Source organism: Typopeltis vanoorti, chromosome 19, assembly GCF_054136105.1.
Source record: "Typopeltis vanoorti isolate ZY-2024b chromosome 19, IOZ_Tvanoo_1.0, whole genome shotgun sequence".
Classification (NCBI taxonomy): Eukaryota; Metazoa; Arthropoda; class Arachnida; order Uropygi; family Thelyphonidae; genus Typopeltis; species Typopeltis vanoorti.
The window spans coordinates 72,481,036-72,506,200 of NC_143567.1; the positions used below are offsets into that span (position 1 = coordinate 72,481,036).

At 35.4% G+C, this 25,165-nt stretch overlaps 1 protein-coding gene across 1 annotated transcript in view; it reads left to right on the top strand.

Moving 5' to 3' along the window:
* LOC150096239 (midasin) overlaps positions 1 to 18,952 on the top strand; it is a 1,081,806-nt gene extending 1,062,854 nt beyond the window's left edge. The window contains exons 90-92 of the mRNA XM_090409469.1: positions 6,880 to 7,410; positions 14,835 to 14,879; positions 18,701 to 18,952. Coding sequence (XP_090265595.1) covers positions 6,880 to 7,410; positions 14,835 to 14,879; positions 18,701 to 18,829 — 705 coding nt within the window. The 3' untranslated portion in view covers positions 18,830 to 18,952. The remainder of the gene's footprint in view (positions 1 to 6,879; positions 7,411 to 14,834; positions 14,880 to 18,700) is intronic.
* The last annotated feature ends 6,213 nt before the right edge of the window (positions 18,953 to 25,165 follow it).

Here is a 25,165-nt window from a genome sequence, read left to right on the forward strand (position 1 = left end):
AATAAGGTGTTGTCAGAGAACATTAGTGGAAGCTCCTGAGACTTTGCTATGGACATATCCAATGTTCCCTCTAAGCTGTGCGCGTGTGCACACGTTTTACAACTAGCGCACAAAGCAAAAAATACGCACACACTAGATTTTCAAGATGAAATTAAAATTTATTAATTAAAGAAGTTCCACTTAAACATTAACCTATAAATTCTTTAAAAAATAAGGTAACTCGGCAATGCTCAAGCCTATAACCGAGCACATTTAGAGGACAGATTCTCTGAGAATGAGATGCAAGAATGGTCAGTGTTTGATATCTCCTCTATTTCACATTGTGATTTCTCATTTGGTAGTGAACATGTTAATGCCCTTTGTCTTAAATATCATGATTTTCTGGATGATACTACAGAAATAATTAGTCAGCTTAATGATTTCAAATTTTCTGTACAAGAAAAAATTAAATGCAAAATGATATCAAATTTTACACAAATGGTTGTATTTGCTCTTCAAAATGAGCAGTTTTGTGATTTGGCAAAGTTGATGGATATTGGAGGAACCTTCCTTGCAACTAGTGCAGACTGTGAGCGAGGTTTTAGTCTAATGAATCAAATAAAAAACCAACTTAGAAACCGTTTAGGAGAATGTCATTTGGATATGCTAATGAGAGTGAAAAGTTACCAATTATATGGAAATTCAATTAATTTAGATAGTGCATATAAAGAGTGGGTCAAAGGAGGGGGCCAAAGAGAAGAGAGAAAAAATAAAGAGATAGAAGCTAGAACTAAACAAGATGAGAATTAGTAACGGACTTATTATGAATATTTAACAAGGTGAGAATTAGTAATGGGAATATTTTATTGTGTATGTTTAGAGTTCTTTGCAAAGTTAGAAAATTTAATTAAAGGCAATCAGTCACTAATGTTATCTTTTTTTTTTTTTTTTACTTTCTTTCTTCTAATCAGATCAATATTAAATACATATAAAATATTTATGTTAGCTCTGTGATTGATGTCACACAACTTACTTGGTGATGGTAATAATACACACACACTTAGAATCCTATCTAGTACAGTCGGTATCGTGTTGGCCTCGCATGCGCGAAGTCCCCGGATCGAATCCTGCCAAAGGCTTGTGAATCGTGATTTCCGACTGTTTACTGGGGAGGCTACTGCTGTGTGTGGGAACATGGTGGGGAGTTAGGGTGACCTGGCTGATGTCCCATTGACACCAGAAGGTAAAGAGTGAACTAAAATCTTTTAACTTTTTTGCTTAAATGATCAGTATGGTGACTCGTATTGGGTGCACACATACTTTTCAAAAGAAGGCAAATTTTGCACATATGCAAATTTCTGCCCACACTCACAGCAAAAAATTAGAGGGAACATTGGACATATCACAGTTAATGTCAATAATTCAAGCATATTATATGAGCGCAATAAGAGAGAATAGGCTTGGCAAGACAATTTTTACAATAAATATAGCCTTGAGAAAAGAATGTGGTGCACTGTAGCGCACTCATGGTTTAATCTTGGGGGAGGGGGCGAGTTGAGTACACAATTTGAGAATACCTGATACACATTGCATATGACCTATGACTGAGCATCTGCAATGATCGCTAATTCATAAGTAGTATAGAAATAGAAGACACGACACAGCATAAATTTACAAAAATGAATTTTATTAATTAGGAAAAGATTTATATTTTTGGAAAATTTTCTAGGTTCTAGGTGGTTTTTTTTTAGGGTGACCCCCCCCCCCCTCTGGGTGCACTACTGGTGGTGCACGTAACTTTTTCATAAATACCTGTTTTGGGAAGCCTTTCAGTTGTCTCTTTGACTCCAGCACTTTTTCTATGCTATGCCTCAACAGTTGAATTACTTACTATTTTATAATCAAGTGACAATGGAGTTGGATAAGAGAAATGATTACTCAGTGATACTGCTGGACTTTGCAAAAGCTTTTGCACATAGAACTCTGTTGCATAAATTGAAACAAATGGGGATGGATATGAATCTGGTGATTTGGATTAGAGGGTGGCTGATGGAATATCAGAGTGGTGTATAGAGGAGTTGAGTATAGACACAACTCCTCCATACACTAATCAGTGATTAGTGTATACCACATAACTTGTTACTTAGCCCTCTGTTGTTTAACCCTCCTACCGGCCAAAGTGGATGAAATAGCAAGACTACCCCAGACTTTTTCATGGATCAAAACTTCATCGGCATTCTATCTTTTATCAAGTATTTACCCTCCTCCGCTGTTAATCCCTTAACTGCGATTTGAGAGCCATTAGCGGATTAACTGTGGTCGAGTGACTTTTGTGTCACTCGTCTTTACATGTACTCTGTTACTTCGAATTTTCTTCACTGTACTAGGATATTTGATTGTTTTTTTTTTTTTTTTTTTTTTTTTTTTTTTTTTTTTTTTGCTGAACAATTTATTTCTTGTGTTTCTTTCCAAAAATAAAAGTTTCACATCTGCCAAAATAAATAATCAATCCTGAAATGACCATAGATCAGCCTTTGCAATGAATATACTTTAGTAATAGTTAATTTCCTCCACTTTACTGATGATATAGATTATTTTTCGCAAATTTTCAAATGTTTGTTTACGTTTAAAATATTTTGTCAAATATTTATATTTTTAAATAACATTTAGTGAAATAAATATGACATTTTGCTTTCTTTCTTTGCAAAATACCTTTATATGGATTGTCACATTTCAATTTCAGGAACGATTGTTTTTTTTTTTTTATGAACAACAAATGATTATAAACTGCATTACTCGGTTTCCGATATTGTATCCTTTTTAGTATCAAAAATTTATACCTAATGGTATTTTATCAGAGACTCTTCGCCTTCTTCTTTTGCTGAAAATTGCAACAGAGGTTTTTTTTTTTTTTTTTTTTTTTTTTTTTTTTTTTTTTTTTTTTTTTTTGTAGGATGCACATTACTATAATATCCAGTGCTTAACCACTGTAGATATGTTGAAAATATAATAGGAAGGATATCCTGTATGGAATGATTAAAAATGTATGCTCATTTTTAGGATTTTTTACTGCAATCTCCCCTCTCCTGTCCTGGAACTGAGTTGCATAACTACTTTAAATTTCTATAGCTTTGAAAGCTTTCAGATGGTATCCAAAATCTCTTATTTCAGTTTACCATTTTGACAAAAGAAATAAAGCAATAATATTGTTGTATATCAAAGCTTCTAATTCTGTACTCTTTCTTTGAATCTGAAATCAGCGATCTGCTGAAATTATTCTAAGATTTAGAAATACTATGCTGTATTTTCAACATGTAAAACTGTATACCACACAAAGAAATTTCAATTGTGTTATTTCTGTTTCCTTTTTTTTTAAAAAAAAAAAATCTAAATATTACTACTTCTATTTCTGCTGATTGCTATTTCTGAAATACGTCTTAGAAATGCTGGATAATAATCCTCTTACCTACAGGAAAAGCTAAAAGTCTTAGATTACTCTTTTGAGAAACACAAGACAGAAAGTTTCCCAGAAGTCGCACTAAATTGCCTCAAGCAAGAATGTCTTGTTTCGTTTTCTGTTGTTCAGATATCCTACCACAGTAAAACCGACATTTCTTTTACAGGCTGATGAAGTATTTATACCAAAAATGATTTCTTTATTTATAGTAATCAGTTTCACTTTTATTATTGAAAAATTCTAAATTATTTGATAATTATCTTGAAAAAAATTACTGCTATTGCTGCTGCTGCTCTTGCTTGCCATCTCACAAATGAATTGTATATTGGGTATACTTTCTAATATTCCTTTCTGCCCAGTAACAAGTTGTAGACTAATGGAGATTACCAACGCTCCCCCCCCACCACCACCACTGGGAACCAGATCAAAAGAACATGCCCAGAAGGCAGCACACTAAAGTACCTCATGCAATAACTGAATATTTTACAGGCAGAAATTCCTTGTTCTGTTTTTCCATCTTTCTGATTGATTAGCAGACATTCGAAGCATATTCTGATATTGCATTTGTAGGATGACAGTGTTTTTAAATATTAATTTTCCCTATTAGCCAATGTCACATAACTTCCTGATTTATAATAATAAGGAAATAATATGTATATTTTCTTATTTATAATTTGCAAATTTATAATAATCAAAACTTAGTTTCTGTGTTGAAAAAATTAAATGTTATGTGGAACAATTATTATGGAAAAATCACGATTGAAATAAAAACTGTACCTATGTTTCATAACAGCTTTCGGGTGTCTGGTAATGTTGCAACGGGAGGGGGGGTGATGCTATCAAAGTCGAAATAAAGTTCATTTGTATTATGAAAGGAAATGAAATTTCACATTTGATGCATTTGATATACATATTTTGAATGATAAAAATAAGCAAATGTATCGCTTACTTTAAAAATTGGACAATAAAATATCTGAATTATGCAGTAAATATCTATAACTATTAATTTCATTTTGTAATGACCAATTATACAGGGAAACCAAGAAAGTGAAACCAACAGTAGATTACTATATAATATAAAGAAAAAATTTAGTCATATGATTAAAGAATTTCATGTTATTCTCTATAAAGCAAAGTTGCTCCAGCATGTCCTAAAGGAAATCTGTGAAGTATTATTCAATTTCGATGGTTTTGTACAAAAATAAAAATAATATAATCTGGAACGTCGGCAGCTGGTTTTCTTTTCTTTTTTTAAAAGAATATTTCAAATAATTATCGTGAATTAATTTCTTCGAGAACAAAGAATAATGTTTTGTCTAGAAAGCGATTAGAAAAAAATTAGCACAAAAAAATTAAAAATGAACTTAGTTCTCCAAGGTAAGGCAATATTTAAGTGAAGAAATTATGCAAGACCTTTATTTTGTCCAGAAATTAAAATTGTATTGTACAATAAAAAGAGAAAACAAAAATATAAATAATTTCTCTATTTTTAGTCTATCCTATATAACTAAAATCCAGTTAACCAGCATAGAACAAGGATGTGCGTTTCTTGTTATAGGCAACTGAGAGGTAGCTACGAATGTGAGATAATCCGATTAACCATTCTCTTCAGTGTGAGGGTTTATCACACCTTCTAATGGACAGGACCGTCAAATTGCACTTCTTATCCTGGTTCTTTAAACAGGTGGGCTGAGTCATATCCAGATTTAGTTGGACGTCTATAGACGTCCTGGCCGTTTGAGAGGTTAATCATTTTCTATATCAGTGATATAGAAAATGATTTCATGGGAAATATTCGGTTGTTAGCTGATGATGCAAAACTGGGAAAAGCAACATTAAATGAAGTTGATGTAGTGATCCTGCAGAATGACTAGCAGTATGAGCAAAGGTAAATGGTTGTCAGTTTGATGTGGCCAAATGTAAGGTCATGCACTTTGGAAAGAAGAGATCACAAACTGTGTGTGTGTACCATATTGATGGAACTGAACTGCAAGAAACTGACAAAGCCAGGAACTTGGGTGCGATTGTGGACAAGGAATTGAAGTTTACAGGACATATTGCTGAAAAACACACTAACAAGCAGGACAGCAAAGTTATTGTTCACCTTAATAAGGCCATATTTGGACTATTACTAGATTCCTTAGATTCATTCCATGGGGATGAAGAAGTAATGGAGAGGATCCAGAGTCAAGTGACAAATATTGGATAGGTCTATGGAATGCAGCCTATCAGAACAAATTGAAAGTCTGGGGAACTTAAAAACTAGCTAATGGGCAGAAAAGAGAAGGCATGATAGAAGCATGTAGGTTATTAAAGGGTTTTATAAGATTGACACTGAAGACTTATTCAGTAGATGGTGGGAGGGGAGAGAACAAGGGGTTCACCCATGGTAACTGTTTAAGAGTGTGATTTACAGGGATGTTAGGATTTTTTTTTTTTTTTTTTTGTCTGAGTGTGGTAAATAGGTGGAATGGATTGCCAGAAGTGGCTGTGAGCGCTTTATCAGTGAATGAGTTTAGGGACAGGTATGATAGGTACTATGTGAATAATTCATCTTTAGTAATGGGTCTTCTGACTCCATGGAGATACCTGTATGATGATGATGATAATAATGTGATCATTTCTATAACTCATTTATAACACTTATTTTACTCTGCTTGGATACTGCTTATGCAGGCTGGTTTATCTCAAAAATAACATTATTATCTTTGATAATTCCTTTAGTTTTATAATTAGAAGGAATGGTTGACCATTTAGATAGCATAATCGATCTCTAACCAACAGACTGTTGATTCAAATCCTGTGGTAGCAGGGATGTTTGTAATAAAATTTGTCACCTTGTGTGAAACTACTATCCTGCTTATTGGAAACCTAAAGTGATATGTTTAGTCTCTCTCTCTCTCTCTCTCTCTCTCAGCACATCCAGTTTATATGGTCCTTAATCCATCCACAGTACTAATGTACCACTGCATTGCAACAACTCATTTATCCGATTATGTTGGAAATCAGTTTGGTGATCAGATCTTTGAGGGTATAGTTAACACAGCTACAAGGTGAGGTACTAAAAAGCAAGCATTGTTAACTATGTGGTTTGTTTACTTGGAAGTTGGATAATTGAGATATCACTGTATAAGTTTACAGACTTGAATAGTAAGTTTCATGATGTGTGAGTGGGATCTATTTAAATAAAATAATTTTCTTCAAAGCATTGTGATTTGCATCACAAATCACAATGATGGTTTCTGAAGGCAAGATTTTTGATTTTTTAACTTGATGCATTGTATATAGTCTGAATGATAAAAATAATGAATAGTAACTGTAGAATTTGGTATATAATTTTTCCTTCAGAATATTAACTTTTAAGAGTTTGACAACAATAACCATGAAGTTAAACTCACAGTTACAGTTAATTTTTGTAAAATTTTTATTTTACTCTTTTATAGGTGATTCCTTATATTGCAAGCCAGTTCCGTAAAGACAAGATATGGCTAAGAAGAACAAAACCCAGTAAAAGAGAGTATGATATTATTCTTGCAGTAGATAATTCAGCTAGCATGGCCATAAATAAATCACAGGAATTAGCATTCCAGTCTGTACAGCTTCTCTGGAAGTCATTATCATTAATTGAATCAGGACAGCTTTCAGTTGTAAGCTTTGGTGAAGATATTTGTGTTGTGAATTCTTTTGGTGATGTTATAACTGATGAAATAGGCAGGAAAATGTTACAAGCATTTACCTTTAACCAAAACAAGACAAGTATAGTGGACCTCCTCAATTATGCTACTAGTGCTATGCTTGAAGTTCGGAATTCAAAGAAGTCGTTTCACAAAGATATTGCTCAATTGCTGATCATTATTTCAGATGGTAGAGGACTATACAGTGAAGGAGAAGATATAGTTAGACAGACAGTCAAGCAAACAACAGGACGAAATATTTTTCTGGTGTTTATCATTCTTGATAATCCAAGCAATAAGGTAAGACTTTTTTCTTATACTGTACTATATTAAAACAGTTATTAAAATTTAAACACTTATTAAATAATAAATTAATTATAATATTAAAGCAGTTATTAAAATTTAATTTTAAAACTTAATTTTAAATGGAGGTTTCTGTGGTTTAGAAGTTCACATGGCATATTTCGGTAATTGGACCACATTTTTTTAATAAGCTATATGAAACACAATGAATTAATAAAAGACCTGACAAGTTTCGTAAGTCGTTTGACTTACATCTTCAGGGGTAAAAGGTAACTTAAAGTTTAAAACACAAAGAAAAGAGAACTTATTAGTAATTACTAATAATTTAAAACAGAAAGAAAAGAGAAATTATTAATAATTACTAATAATTTCTCTTTTCTTTGTGTTTTAAACTTTAAAAACTTAAAGTTTCGTAAGTCAAACGACTTACGAAACTTGTTGGGTCTTTTATTAATTCATTGTGTTTTATATAGCTTATTAAAAAAATGTGGTCCAATTACCAGAATATGCCATGAAAACTTAATTTGTTTCAAACCTGATATCCACACTGTATACGTATGTGTTTTTTACTCTCACCACAGTAATTATATATATACACATACACCACTCCCACACGTGAGAAGCTGCAAGGTCTATAGCAACAAATAACTACTGTGCATGTGTGGGTTGGGTTCAAGAATAAAGTAATCTGTTGATATTATTTTTGATGAACTGGAGGTTGTAGTCTTTCAGGAATATTTCATGGAGAGGACTGTGCTACAGAACTAAGGTAGATATAGTTCGCCCACCATTTCTAGATCCCTTGTTGGATTTGTGCCAAGAATAGTCGATTCATGCTGAAGGGGAGAAAGAAATGAAGGATGTACGAATTGGTCACCAACATGCGAAATCACGTGCTTTCTTGTCTGTCGCTGTACTAGTACTAGCTTGATTTTTGTTGTTCTCTTTTTGCATTATTTTTTTATTATTAATTTGTATGATGGATCCAGTACAGTCAACAAGTTCTGTTGTTACACGTTTCAGTAGCTCTTGCAAAAGAATATTGAATAATGTGCTGACATTCTGCGAAAAAGAATCGTCAGAAGGCCGTCTTCTTGTTCCCCTTTCTCAAGTCATAAAACGTGCAAGTGCAATTGCGGGCGTATTGGGGTCGACTGTTAAAAGAATTCGTAGGGAATCAAAAGGTGAAGGTAAGCCAAAATTTAAATCTCCTAAAAAAAAAAAAAAAAAAAAGCGCCAGAGTAAAACCATCGAAACCGTAGCTTTGAATGATTTTGATGTAGACGTTATAAGAAGAGCTATTCACGAATTTTACGTATTCGAGAAAAGAGTGCCAACTGTTCCGAAATTGATTCCTGTGCTTAAAGAAAAAATTAATTTTCCTTGGAAAAGAGAAACTTTAAGGAAAATACTTCATGAAATCGGATTTTGTTTTAAAAAGTCCCAGAATAAAAGGAAACTTATCATGGAGCGAAGTGACATTGTTTTATGTAGAACGTAGTATTTGCACGTATTAACACTCTACGTACATTTTTGCAACTGTTATACAAGCAAAGTAGTTACACTTTAAAAACAACAATGTTCGTAAAAGAAAAGCTAAATTTTCCGACCTGTAATAATAAACAAACTCAGTTTGTTTATTATTACCTCCCAGAAGACAGACTGATTACCCTATTATCGGAATGGATTCTCCTTTTTCTGACATGCGCAGTAGTTTCGAGGGACCTCAAATCGGTGGGCGAACTATAGCACGAAAGATGAATGAGAGTAGCAGGATTCGTGAGTCAGCAGTTCAGCTATAAAGAGACATTGGACAGCTATTACTCATACTGTTATAGGGTCAGCAGAAATGGAGGGACATGATGGATGCCAGTTCTGTTGAACAGCACACATGGAAATATCTGTAGAAGAGACATAACATAGAAACTGCTCATTTATGAGACAGTTGTTGCTGAAGAGAGGAGTTATCGATCTACTGAACAGCACCAAGAATTTTTTAGAGGTTTTAGATGTAGCATTCCAAGGTTTGGTTGATTTGGGATATGTATAGAGTAAGTACAGTAGTGAACAAATTAATCCAAACAAGCTGAATTTTCAGTTTCAGTTCAGAATAATTTTGGTTGTTTACTAGATTCAGTTTTAGTTCACTATTCTAATTGACTGCTTTGTGTTTTAACCATCTCTACAATGTTTATTAATAGTTGTGAGTTTGTAATAGTGTAAACAAGTTGACATTTGTAGTGTTTTATTCCTTTAGTGTAGCTATAAAATGGATACATCTTCAGAAAGTGTTCAAAAATATCTACTCTTTCTCAGCTGACATCCATGACTCAAAGACAAATTGTTATTGAGTGTGGTGTTGGTTTGGATACTGTTAATGTGATTTTAAAGAGGTTTAGGAAGATAGGTACCTTTTCTCCTAACTGAAAAGGAAAATGTGACTGAAAAAGGAAAACTACACTTACTAAAGATCATTTACTAGTTAGGAAAAGCAAATGAATCCAAGAATTGTCTGCTATAGACTTAGAGACTCAGCAGCTAGTGGGTTTGTTTCTGACATGACAATCCATCAAAGATTGTTCGAACAGGGAAGACTGCCCAAAGGCCAAAAATGAAACAACTGTTGATGAAGGCTATGTAGAAAAAGAGGCTCCAGTGGGCAAAAATATACAAAGATTGGACTATTGAGAAGTCGAAGAAGGTCATATTCTCAGATGAGAGCCATTTCTTTGTCCAAAGGGAGCAAGTACTCTATGTTCGCAAATCAGCAGCTGAGAAGACCTCTCCTTCCCGCCTTCAGCAAGCTCCTAAACACTTGACTAAAAAAATGTTCTAGGGTTGTTTTACACATGACACTCCAGGATCACTTTTGTCTGTTGACAGTATAATGAAAAGTGAGCAGTACATAAAAATATTGGAGAAAAGAGTGGTCCCATAGATCCAGAAATTACTGTGGCATATATAGTTATGAATACCCCACAGGTTTCTCTATATAAGATAGATCCAGAAAGACAAAGACCTCATCTTCCAGTAGGATCTCGCTCCACGCCACACTTCAAAAAGAGTTTCTCAAAAATCACAACATCCAATTGCTTCAGTAGCCATGTAACTCTCTGACATTAACCCAATAGAAAATTTGTGGGCTGTAGTGAAAAAGAGACTTGGAAAATTAAATTGTGACACAAAGGATAACTTAATACAGCCTATTACAGAAGTATGGTTTCGAGATGCAGAAATAAGAAAAATGTATTCTACATTGGTAGAGTCCATGCCTAAGCAAATTAATGAATGTATTAGGAACAGAGGAGCACATATAAATTATTAGGTAAAGTTGGAGTTTAATTTTTGTACTTATTTTCTTGTAAAATTAAAATTTTCTTTAAAATGTGAGTGTTATGATTAATTTTGTTCACTACTGTAGCTGGATAGGTGAAAAGTAATATCTTGAGTTAAAAGTTTCCTAATTTTTGGAAGCCAAGAATGGCTATGTGTAAAAGTCAGTCTGAAGAGAGATCTGGTCTTGACTCTGAAATTGTGCATTGTGCAATCTGTCTTGATGAGAACTAAGTTCCTTTTTTGTGAGAAAAAAAAACTGGATGTTTTGAGATCACTGAGAAATCATTTATGTAGGAAGAGGGTGGATAAAATATTTGTTATGAAAAACATCTTTGCATTAATCAGAAAATCTAAAGAGAGAATACCTTTTCACCAACCATTGCACATGGTCAACAACTGGAGAGAAAATTGGCAATCTGTTTACAAAGAAGAGTAGACAATAAAATGGCAATGTCATGAGAAGTTCCATTGACTCATTTCATTGCCAAACTGTATCAAATGACTTGGAAATGTCAAGTGCAACAACACAGGTTTCTCCAAACCTTTCTGTGGCACATGTGTGGACAGAGGTGATGTAGACAATGAGATCTGCTGTGGATCTTGATTGGTACTGGTGGTACCATACTGGTAGTCACTGATAGTTAACTGTTGATGACTTCCATTACTTCAGACATCACTGTGATGAGAGCAGTAGGTCAATTGATGGTAGATCACCTTTTTGTTGAAATTGGCTGTATATGTGCTTGCTTCTCATGCTGTGGGGTCAGTGCCAACGGTGAGTAATATAGTATAGAGATAATAAAGAACAAAAGTTAGTTCAGGAACATGTCTCAAGTGAAGTGCAAGCACTTCACTCAAGAAAGGAATGAATTTCTTCACTAATCTGTCTGAGCCATATATCCTAAGGCAGATCTTATCAGACTAGGACAAATTGCATTAAGTTTCTAACTTTATAAAAAGAATTATATTATATAAACACATTTGATTATATATTGATAATGATTTGCTTAATTTAATTTTTTTAAATTTGCATGTTCTACATAACATGATATTTACTTCTTTATCTCTTTATTTATTACTGTTTATTACCTTGAGTACAACTGTAACCTTTGGCTTGGCAGATTATAATCTCTGCTATCCTTGCACCAATAAACCCTTAACCAACCAACCTACTGAAATGCAGTTATTGCCTACCATATAGTGGGAGTCGATGTGTAGATCCATGGTGAGTAGAAATCTTTGGCACTAAACCGAAAAATTCCTTTGAGCATGAATCCTTCATACCCAAATTTCCCAAGGCTCACATAAGGCTCCAGTCAAGTACAGATACTTATCTACATGGACACACATAAATATACCAGCATTTCTCAACATCCATGCAGCAGGTGAAGAAAACACCCCGCTAAGACCTATCGTTGAAGAAATTGATAGCCCGACGTATCACTTAGCCAAAAAATTAGCAGCAACACTCAAGGAGTTGGTAGGTCATTCCCCCTCCTATATCAAAAACACATAACACTTCATAAACATCATCAAAGACATTACATTAGAAAAAGATGATTTATTAGTCAGTTTTGACGTCTCTGCCCTCTTTACGAATGTCCCAATCAATGACACAATCCTTCTCCTACAAAACAAATTCCCTCCAGATATCGCGGCGCTTTTTTGACACCTTCTACTTACAAAAAGAAGGCACAGCCATGGGCTCACCATTATCCCCCCTATTGCTAACTTTTACATGGAACATTTTGAGCAACTTGCTTTAGATTCCTCCCCTCTAAAACCCAAAGTCTGGCTTACATACGTTGACGATGTTTTCGCAATCTGGTTCCATGGCTGCCAGACATTAGACACATTCCTTAGCCACCTAAACAAACAACACAAACGCATACAGTTCACAATTGAAATTGAAAAACACAACACACTTCCGTTTCTAGATACACTTATCACACGTCTTCCCTCGGGCAATCTTTCCTTCACTGTTTACCGAAAACCGACACATACGGGACAATATATACACATAAACTCCTACCACCACCCAACACAAAAACTAGGTGTCGTCAACATGCTAAAAAACAGAGCTCAGACGATTTGTTCCAGTGAACAGGCACTGAAAGACGAGTTTAAAATTATCAGTAATAACCTACAAAAAAAACGGATACAGCCAAAATACTATAAACAAAATTCTCTACAAAACCACAATAAAAAACAAAGACAAACCAGACTACAGTAAAACTATAACCATTCTCTACATTAAAGGAATATCAGACAAAATAAACAGAGTACTACAAAAGTACAACCTCAAAGCCACCTTTAAACCTCCTGCAAAATTAAAAAACTTACTCAACTCATCCAAAGACCCACTCCCTCCACTAGCTCACCCTGGAGTATACTGAATTTACCGTACTTGCAACATACGACATATAGGAGAAACAGGACGCACTATTCCTATTAGACAAAAAGAACATAAATGACACATTAAATATAATAATTATGGTGAAGCTGGCCTTTCTGATCATGCCCTTGAATACCTTACACAGAATTGACTGGAAAACCACCAGCTGTCTACATCACACTAGAACATGGTATGAACGGAAATTCAAGGAAGCCTGCGAGATTATCAGCAACCACCCCAATCTGAACAACAATGATGATTTTAAAATCCCAAACATATGGAAGGCATATATTCGACCTTCCTCACCAAGAACAACTATTAACAGGACTGTAGAAAATCCAGTATTGTAAATCAAAAATAGGAATTGTAATACTAAAAATAGGACACCAATTGTTTCTAAAAGAATGTTTATTTCATTGTAAAAATGGAATTTAGCTTGATGTAAAAAAAAAAAAAAAAAAAAAAAGAGGTTTTTTTTTTTTATTTTATTCACCAGAGGTCACTCCAGTAGAATAACATGTGATCAAATCATTGTTTCTCTACCTTAGAATACATAATGTAATTCAGTCAAGTGCATAATCTTCTATTATTGACTGAATCAAGCAAGGAATTTTCTAAAGTAGAATTTAGTTTCAGGGTGTTCCAGAATCACCATCCCACCCCTGATAAGAGAAACTCTAAAACAGAATTATTTTGAATTTCAGTTCTTTTGTTTAAAACTGTTAAGTCTCAAAACAATGACCTCCTTTTGAAGACTTTCATTTACTGAAATATTAACAAACATAGTGAATTTAGTATATATCTCTTTAAGGAAAGAACTGCTTTTTTTTTTTTTTAACTTCATAAAGTGTAATTACCATATTTACTCGAACATAACTTGCCCTCACATACATCTTGCACCCCTAATTTTACTTTACAAAAAAAGAAATTAAAAAGCTTCACATATACCTCACGCACGAAAAAGGTTAAAACTTGAAGAAATAGTGTATGTTATTATGGAAGTTTCAGATATTTTGGAATTCAGTTGAAGAGAATCAGCATTTCAAACTCAACAATCGTCAGCTTGCCTTTGTTGTTGTTGAATTGTGTGATCCTTTGTTAATACTGCACAAATCATATGCAAGACCAGTAGTACCAATAGCGAATAGTAGATTCTTGGCAAGGCATATCCATTTTCAGTTGTTTTTTTTTTTAATTCATGGCGATCATATGATTCCTAAATGATAAAAGGACAAGCAATAATAAAACTCTTTGTTTTAATTTAATTACAGGAACATTATTGCTAAAGATTCAAATATGTCGTGATAAAGGTGAGCAGCTGATCGCGTAAATAACATTGATAATTAAAATTTAAATGCATTCATTTTATAAATAATGTGAGCAATTATAATGAATACTGAGAATTTAATTATAAACATCAATTTAATTTTTTCCGGAAAAACTTTTGTTTCTGAAAATCCCCGCCCCTGCATGTATCTCACACCATGATTTTTTAACTTGAATTTTGAGGAAAAAAGTGCGAGTTGTAATTGAGTAAATATGATAGTATATTTACGGTCAGATGCATGTACCTTGAAGAGAATCTATGCTGTGCATTTATCCTTACTGATTATATAGTAACATTTCAACTTATACTAATCATAGTATAATATGCTGCATGTTTAAAAGATTATCTGTCTTATTTTCTTAGGATTCTATCTTGGACATTCGAATACCTCAGTTTAGTGAGTGTGGAGTAAGTACACTTTTTTTTTTTTATAGTTATTCTCTAATATTTTTCAACAAACTCATTTTGGTTTTATGTACTCTATTTGCCATCTGAAATTGCCTCTATAAATCAGTACATCAGCATAAAAAGAATCTAATAATTGATTTCCATTCCTTAACTGCTTAATAAACCAGCTCTGGTGCTTATTTGAAGTTTCTCAGTTTTACAGAAAACTCGCTTCAAAACACACAGTAATACCGTGTATGCACTTTGGCAGATGAGAAGATCTCGCATTGCAAAGAGTGGTTTGTTGCTTTTCATTTTTGCCATCTTATTTCAGATTTATCCCTCTTATTAACCACCTTACCGGCCATTATGGATCAAATATGCATCCTCATATGCTTCATATCCATTATATATTACAATTTTAATATGCACTTCGCATCCATGATAAACTTGACGTCTTGGCCGGTAGCATGGTTAAAACTATGCAGTATACCAAAATAAAGTAATACTGTGGAAAGTCATGTTAGTAAAAAGAAACAGCAAGGATGGAATAATGATGGAAACAAAATATGAGATCATAAGCAAACATGTAGTTAGAATGACTATTGAAGATTTTCATGCAAAATATTACCTAAGACTATCATGTACAGTTTTAAAGGATATCTAAAGAAAAATATTTGAAAGAAGTTAAAAATGCACAGTCCATGCAATCTACATAGTTATGCCTGTTACCTATACTGCTATTCAGGTAAATACTTTATCTATTTTTGAGATACTTAAAGACAAAAGAAAAGGGGGGTGCAAAAGCAGCTTGGTTGGCCAAGTGGATAAATTATCCACTCTCCATCCATCAGGTTGTGAGTTCAAGTCCCACCATGGGCATGGGTGGGACTTTATCTTTATCTGTAAAAGCCTCCTCTGGGCAAACTTATACAGCTCCTTGAGTGTATAAGGCTTGTCTTTATAAAAAAAATAAGTAACTTTCACTGTGAGTAGCAGATGGTTTGTTCATTATAAAAAAAAGAGCTGTTTGGTGTAACATTAAATTGCAAGAAGAATCTGTGAGTGCTGATAGTGACGCTGCAAAATGATATCCTAAAAAATTAGGAGAATTTATAGAAGAGGATTATATGCCATTACAGATTTTTAATGTAGATGAAACTGGGCACTTTTGGAAGCACATGCCATCCAGAAGTTACATTGCAAAAGAAGAATTGTCAATTCTTGGTTTTAAAGTTTTGAAAGATCACTTAACATTATTGCTTGGTATTAATGCTACTGACAACTGCAAATTAAAACCCTTGCTTGTGCATCTTTCTGAAAATCCAAGGGCATTTAAAGAAATTGTGAAAGCTGCACTTGAAGTCATAATGAAATCCAGTAAGAAATATTGGATGTCAGGTTCTCTACTCCAAGATCAGTTTTTGAATCACTTTGTGCCTGAAGTAAAGCAATATTGTGAAAATAAAAATATTCCTTTAGGTGATTCTGAGATAATGCATCTTATTTTAGATAAGCATCTGGCTAGCCATCATTTCTACATCATCATACTAATGTTAAAAAAACGTTTGCGACTAAATATGATGCCAGTTTTGCAGCCAGTTGATGAGGTCCAGCTCAAAGAATTTTGGAAAAAATTCCATATTTTAGATGCAATCAAAATATTAAAAAAAAAAAAAAATCTGGAACAAAATTACAGAGAACTCATGACGATAGAGTTTACAAATTTTGAAAGATTTCAAGAACCAGCAAAAATCATACAAAATGCAACAGAAGTGGTCATTAATATTGCTAACCAGTTGTAGCTTGAAGTTTCTGCAACTGCACTTCCTTGAAATGGCAAAACATGATGAAGCTAAGGAAGAAGATTTAACAGCTAAAATTCCTGTTCATTCCTTTACTTTCTAGAGGATTGACAAAAAAGCAATTGAGATTTTCAAGTTACAACATAAATTTCAATCTCACTAGAAAAGTTGTTACAGGTTTTAAAAATGCTTATGCATGCTATTGTGAAATTTATAAAGATCATCTTGGAAGTGAACTACTCCAATGCTTTTAATTTGCTTGATTTTGAAGATTATATTTTCATTTCTTTGAATAAATAAATCATGTTTTAAGCATGAACTATTGTTTTGTTGACCTTTATTTAACATTGCTATGGTCAAATTTCATTATTGAGAATGTAATCCCTGTTTTTAATGTATATATCTGTGTGAAATAAATTCCTGCTTTATGAGCGGAGCTATGAATGAATTCACTCATAAAATCAAGAATGACAAGGTTATACAAGACTACATAAAAAAGAGAAATGAAGATACACTGAAAGAACCAAACCAACTACCAATATTGAAAACAAAAGAAAAATACAGACCCAAATGGAAAGAACATCTAGACCGAATGGCATATGATAGGATACCCAAGAAGATAAACTATAAATCAAAGAGTCAAAGAAACATAGGCAGACCGAGGAAATGCTGGAATGAGACCAAAACAAGTCATCTGGCCTAGATTCATGAAAGTAGGAAGAAGAAGAATCGAGACCTACCTGTATGTATAAATATTATTTAAGGGTAAATTTAGTAAAGAGGAAGAAAACCAGAATATAGCAAAGACATCAACACATACATGTAAATACAGTGTACAGACTTATCATTATCACAGAGGTGCACTGTGATAATGTTTAAGAACTTACTTTTTGTTTTTATTGAATCCAGTTACAATTGATCAGTGTGGATAAACTATAAATCCATAACAGTTTCAGGAAATATTGATTTTAAGGGGATTTCAAAGCTGAGTAGAGCAATAGTTAATGAAGATGATACACTGATCCTGCAGGATAATTTAAATAGACTGGTAGTGTGGGCAAAGAATAACGGTTACCAGTTTAATGTGCACTTTGACAAGAAAAAATCATAAGCTACTTCCTAAGTTGATGGAACTGGACTGGATGTCAAGAAAAAATTTATGAAGCCAGAGATTTGGGCTTGATTGTTGACAGAGAATTGAAGTTTGGAGGGTGGATATATCGCAAAGGTGGCTAAAATAACTTTTTTATTTTGGATGTGACTCTTATCCATGAAAGATTTTTTTATATAAACCTATAGTATATTAGTATCATGGGCAGGTTATGTAAGATTATTTTTCACACAGTCCAGAAGAAACCCTGCTCTAGAGACCAAATATAGAACTTTTTCAAGCTACTTCAGCCCTCCAGTAAGCTGGATAGAGGTCTCACAGTGTGTGGGTGGGGGGCAGAAAGAGATGAAATTCATCTCCATCTTCCCCAAGCTAAGGAAAGTCACAAATATTCATTGACCAAGTCAGGATTCAAACCTATAGCCTGTTGGTTGGTGAGCACGTATGCTAACCACTTTGCCAACCAGGTGAACAAAAGATCATCTTCATTGTTGAAGCATACACTGACAAGCAGGAATAGGGATATTATTTTCTTCTCTCTAAGGTTTTAAATAAGGCCACATCTAAATTTCTGCACACAAGTGTCTCATCACCTGAATTCCTTGTGGAGAGGATGCAGAAGTAAGCTTAGGACTGTGTTTGCAGATGTATGAAATGATTCCTATGAGAATCAAGTGAAAATGTAGACAGAAAAGAGGGATATGATAGAAACATGTTATTAAAGTGTTTTTTTTTTATTTTTTTATAGAAATGACATAAGAGAGCCTTTTTCTCAATACATGTCAGTAAGAGAGAAAACAACAAGAGGGTCATTTGTGGAAATTGTTTTTGCTTAGCTATGCTCAACTTAAATCCACTTACTTATCCCAATATAAATTAAATTTAATTTAGTTTGAAGCTTCTAATAATTATTGTTACTCTTTCAGGCTGTCAAGATTGAATCATATATGGAGAAGTTTCCGTTCCCTTTTTACATCATTTTAAAAGACATTAATTCAATGCCTCTGGTCCTTGGAGAAGCATTGAGGCAATGGCTTGAATTAGTGACACGATAGAAAAATGTTTGTTAATGGATTTCATGTTGTTTACACCAGTTATTTATATATTTTTAATATATTGAAAATATGCATTGTCACCATCGTCATTTGTTGTAATTTTAATAGAAATAAATCCTTACAAAAAAAAAAGAAATTGTTACTCTCGTGTTGTGAGACAAAAACACTTGTTTACTTTAAAAATATTTTATTTGGTGAAATTAAGAATTAGGTAAGCTAGTGCTGCAAGGATGCAAAAAACATGAGAACATGTATACAGGCACTGTCGAAGTGAATGAAGGGAGAGAGGGAACTATATTAGAGGTAATCAACCTAAGTTTGGATGCAGTTATAGAAGGGGGTATGAATATGTACAGACTGTAAAGTCAGTTCTGGTAGAAGAGCTTATGTGTTAGCTGTTCACCACAGGCTAATTATTTATTATTAATTTAATTAATACTTCCAATATTTTGGCAAATTTAAATTGCCATCATCAAAACACAGTATAGGCTGAAGTGTGCATGTAGGCACTAACAATGAGTAAATGCAGCTGAATCACAACAATCAAAGTTGAGCTTCAAGTCCTAAATAGTGCCCCTTAGTAAGTTAATAGAATGTTGGCTGTTGTGCTGAAGTTCAAAAGATGAGTGCTTCTCAAATTTGGAGCAGTTCCATGCAACTAAACTTATTGAGGTTTGGGTAGTTTCTTAAGCAAAGACAGATTTTAGGAATAATCTCTCATACTTATATGAAGGCCACTCTGCAGCAGAGTGGCCTTCTTCCAGTGTATATTGTTTTGAGTGTCCAAAACACAGTCACCAAGTCCTGAATGGCTGTAGTGGTAGCAGAACTAGATGTCCTTGTTTTCAGCAAATCTGATATTAGCTGTCCTGCCTGTTTGGCCATAATGGGATAATTTGTAACTGCAAGGAAGCTGGTAGAATATATGGCTAGTCTCTGTTGGAGCAAATAAGGGATGACAGATTCCTACATGTCTGTAAGTAGCTGTAATGTTCTTTTTAAGGTTTTCTGATGTACCCTGGAAGTATGGAAGAATGGCAATTGATTTGGTGTAGCCTGTTTTGGAGGAAGGACAGGATTTCAATATTTTTTTGAATTTGGTGGAGATTTATCAGAGTTGATTAATTTTGCCTTGTTATATGATAACTAATAATTAAGGAATTGACAGCGTACACTAGAAATATAAATTAAATAAACTTTAATATATACTTTCTGATATTTCGGCAACGTCACGTTGCCATCTTCTTGAGAACTTAATACAAAGACAAGTGCACGCAAGTACTACATAACAGCAAATGAGAAACGAAGTGAGGAAGCTACCGTTTTACTAAAGTCCTGATAGTGCCCCCTGGCAGGCTATATTGGTAGTTCTTGGCATTTGGGCTGAAGTTCTTCTGATAAACTACCAATATAGCCTGGCAGGGGGCACCATCAGGACTTTAGGAAAACGGTAGCTTCCTTGCTTCGTTTCTCATTTGCTGTTATGTAGTACTTGTGTACGTGTGTAGAGGCTTAAGTGCTGTGAGGACATCATGTTGGAGGCTTAATGGATTTTTTACAACACTCAAAAAGAATTAAAATAGAATTTAATACTTCCTATATTTCGTCCTAGTCACTAAGACATCTACGGGGATTACAAAAACAATTAATGTAACATATACACAAATAATAAACAATACTAAGCCCAACCACGTGGGTGACACTAAAGTCCTATCTAGGTAGAGCGCCCTCTAAGGGCAGTAGTAGGTGGCCTGAAATGTAAGGTGGGAACTCTGGTGATGAGTATTTCCCAAATCTTCGGAAGCTTAATGCAACCGTATTTATTGAGATTTGGTTGGTTTTTGAGAGCTGCTGCTGCTTCTAAGAAAAGTCTCTCTTTCTTGAATTTGCTGTGGTGGAGCATGGTGGTTTTCTTCCATGATACCCTGTGGGTGGTGTCCAAAACATGGTCAGCCAAGCCTGAATGGCCATAGTTGTGTTTGAAGATGTAAGACTTGTGTTCCTCTAGACGGATGGATGCTGATCTGCCTGTCTGTCCAAAGTACGCCAGCTTACAGGAACAGGGTAGTTTGTAAACTCCAGGCAGAGAGAGAGGAAGGAGCTGATCTTTCGTAGAACGGATAAGGGTAGCAAGTTTGCGGTGGGGCTTATATGTTGTGTGTAGGTTGTACTGTTTTAGTATCTTGGCTATTTTTTCGGATGTGCCACGGATGTAGGGTATGGTGATGGCATTTTTAAAATCTTGTTGACGAGAAGGACGGGGAATGGGGGAGGAGTTGATTATTTTTTTGATACTGTGATTGCTGTAGCCATTGGAGAGGAAAGTGCTGTGTATGTGGTTAAGCTCAGTAGTGAGGGCAGTTCCACTGGAACAAAGATTGTGGGCTCTCTTGGTAAGAGTTTTAATAATGCCATATTGTTGAGGGGGGTGGTGGTGGGAGAGTTTGTGAATGTATCTGCCTGTGTGTGTGGGTTTTCTGTATACGGTGAAGGTAAGTGTATCATTAGGCAGGCGTGTGACTAAGGTGTCTAGAAAGGGTAAACAATTGTTCTTTTCCTTTTCCATAGTGAACTGGATTCTTGGATGTAGACTATTGAGATGACTGAGGAAGGAGCCTAATGTGTCTGGGCCATGAGGCCAAATAGAGAACACATCATCTACATATCTTAGCCAGATAGTAGGTTTGAGTGGAGCTGAGTCTATGGCTCGTTTTTCGAAATCTTCCATATAGAAATTGGCAAGGGGGGTGAGAGAGGGGGGGGGGGAATCCATGGCAGTTCCCTCTATCTGCTTGTAGATTTTGTTGTTCCAAGAGAAATACCCAGAGTTAATAGCAAAGGAAAAGAGATCTAAGATGTCAGATGGAAGAAAACCACCATGCTCCACCACAGCAAATTCAAGAAAGAGAGACTTTTCTTAGAAGCAGCAGCAGCTCTCAAAAACCAACCAAATCTCAATAAATACGGTTGCATTAAGCTTCCGAAGATTTGGGAAACACTCATCACCAGAGTTCCCACCTTACATTCCAGGCCACCTACTACTGCCCTTAGAGGGCGCTCTACCTAGATAGGACTTTAGTGTCACCCACGTGGTTGGGCTTCGTATTGTTTGTTATTTGTGTATATGTTACATTAATTGTTTTTGTAATCCCCGTAGATGTCCTAGTGACTAGGACGAAATATAGGTAGTATTAAATTATATTTTAATTCTTTTTGAGTGTTGTAAAAAATCCATTAAGCCTCCAACATGATGTCCTCACAGCACTTAAGCCTCTACACACGTATTCTAATCATCCATGGAGAAGAATTAGCATGCAAATCCAAGCAATACGGTAAGTCAAAACTACGACTATCTAGGCAACTAAATAGGCTGGCCTTTTTAAAACGATGTAGGGATACAAGAGTGATACCAAACTGCGTTAAAATGAAGATCAATTTCCATTCCAAAAAAGCACTTCATATATATAACCGTGCCAGCCGGGCATTACTCTGCGAGCAAATCGCCTCTACACGTGCTACCCTCGCAGTGACGAACGCCGCCATTGGCTCCTTACATTCAGAGCTCTCCACCGTTCTTAACCCTGAACTTTGGTCGATTCTCTCTGGCATTTCGGAAACTTCGGCACAGAGAGAATTCCAAAAAATAAAAAATAAACACATCAAGAAGTATAGCAACCTTGTGAAAAACAAACCACAACCACAAATTCAACTGCTCCAGACAGTAATAAACCTCTCTTCCAAAAGGCTCAACGACGATGCCGTCGGCGCCCTGTGCCTCGGCGGTAATTTTGCCGTCGCTCCGAAGGAAGTGCCGGTGCTTGATGTAATGGTGAACATCGAACGTGGAATCGGTCGCATACCGTCGGAGATAGCTAACAACATCAGACTTGATGTAACCAACATCCTCGCGCATTCTTCGCCGCCAAAAAGTAATTTATCATATGCCCAACGCACAGCTCTCCTGAAACTACGTAAAGAAAAAAGTATCGTCATCACCAGAGCGGATAAGGGTAATGCCACAGTCGTTCTTAATACCAGTGAATATAATCGTAAAATGAACATTATCCTCTGCGATCGCGCTACCTACATCCCGCTAGAACACGACCCCCACAAAAACACAAGTTATGAAACTAAAATTCTTACTCAAAAAAATATCTTCCTGGCCCCCTGACGTCATGAAAAAACTTAAACCTTTCTGCTCCCGTCCCCCCCGAATATACGGTTTACCAAAAATCCACAAACCCAATTCCCCACTCAGGCCTATAGTAGATGCCACCAATGCACCTTGCTATAGACTATCAAAACAGCTGGCCAACTCTCTGATCCCCCTCACCGGAAGGTCCCCTTCCTATATAAAAAACTCGACCCACTTTAAAGCCCTCACAGAAAATTTAACCTTGAATAAGACATATTGGTAAGCTTTGATATCTCTTCTTTGTTTACCAATATTCCCTTAATTGACACCTTATCTCTCTTAGAAAACGTTTTTCCCTCTGACATCTTAGATCTCTTTTCCTTTGCCATTAACTCTGGGTATTTCTCTTGGAACAACAAAATCTACAAGCAGGTAGAGGGAACTACCATGGGTTCCCCCTCTCACTCCCCTTGCCAATTTCTATATGGAAGATTTCGAAAAACGAGCCATAGACTCAGCCCCACTCAAACCTACTATCTGGCTAAGATATGTAGATGATGTGTTCTCTATTTGGCCTCATGGCCCAACACGTTAGACTCCTTCCTCAGTCATCTCAATAGTCTACATCCAAGAATCCAGTTCACTATGGAAAAGGAAAAGAACAATTGTTTACCCTTCCTAGACACCTTAGTCACACGCCTGCCTAATGATACACTTACCTTCACCGTATACAGAAAACCCACACACACAGGCAGATACATTCACAAACTCTCCCACCACCACCACCCCTCTCAACAATATGGCATTATTAAAACTCTTACCAAGAGAGCCCACAATCTTTGTTCCAGTGGAACTGCCCTCACTACTGAGCTTAACCACATACACAGCACTTTCCTCTCCAATGGCTACAGCGATCACAGTATCAAAAAAATAATCAACTCCTCCCCCATTCCCCATCCTTCTCGTCAACAAGATTTTAAAAATGCCATCACCATACCCTACATCCGTGGCACATCTGAAAAAATAGCCAAGATACTAAAACAGTACAACCTACACACAACATATAAGCCCCACCGCAAACTTGCTACCCTTATCCGTTCTACGAAAGATCAGCTCCCTCCTCTCTCTCTGCCTGGAGTTTACAAACTACCCTGTTCCTGTAAGCTGGCGTACTTTGGACAGACAGGCAGATCAGCATCCATCCGTCTAGAGGAACACAAGTCTTACATCTTCAAACACAACTATGGCCATTCAGGCTTGGCTGACCATGTTTTGGACACCACCCACAGGGTATCATGGAAGAAAACCACCATGCTCCACCACAGCAAATTCAAGAAAGAGAGACTTTTCTTAGAAGCAGCAGCAGCTCTCAAAAACCAACCAAATCTCAATAAATATGGTTGCATTAAGTTTCCGAAGATTTGGGAAACACTCATCACCAGAGTTCCCACCTTACATTTCAGGCCACCTACTGCTGCCCTTAGAGGGCGCTCTACCTAGATAGGACTTTAGTGTCACCCACGTGGTTGGGCTTGGTATTGTTTGTTATTTGGGTATATGTTACATTAATTGTTTTTGTAATCCCTGTAGATGTCCTAGTGACTAGGACGAAATATAGGAAGTATTAAATTCTATTTTAATTCTTTTTGAGTGTTGTAAAAAATCCATTAAGCCTCCAACATGTAGTAGTTGTGTGCACTTGTCTTTGTATTAAGTTCCCAAGAAGATGGCAACGTGACGTTGCCGAAATATCGGAAAGTATATATTAAAGTATTAATTATAATGAAGGGCCAAAGGCTCAATTCAGTGACGTGAACTTATTTATCCTTTAACTTAAATAAATATATATTAAAGTTTATTTAATTTATATTTCTAGTGTACGCTGTCAATTCCTTAATTATTAGTTATCATGTATAACCAGTGTATAAGCCTCTCTACAAGAATGCCTTATTATAAATAGGATTTTTATAATCTCATATTGCTGGGGAGGGGGTGAATTTATCTACCAGTGTGTGTGTGTGTGGGAGGGGTTTTGTAAACAGAATACCAGCAATCCAGTAGTCGGGCATGTAAACAAAGTGTCAAAGGGGAGGCAATTGTTTTCCTTTTCTAAGGTGAACTGGAGCCTGTGATGTTAGTTGTTTGGATGTGTCAAGGATCCCAGTTAGTGGACTGGATCCCAGGATCCAGTCCACCTTAGA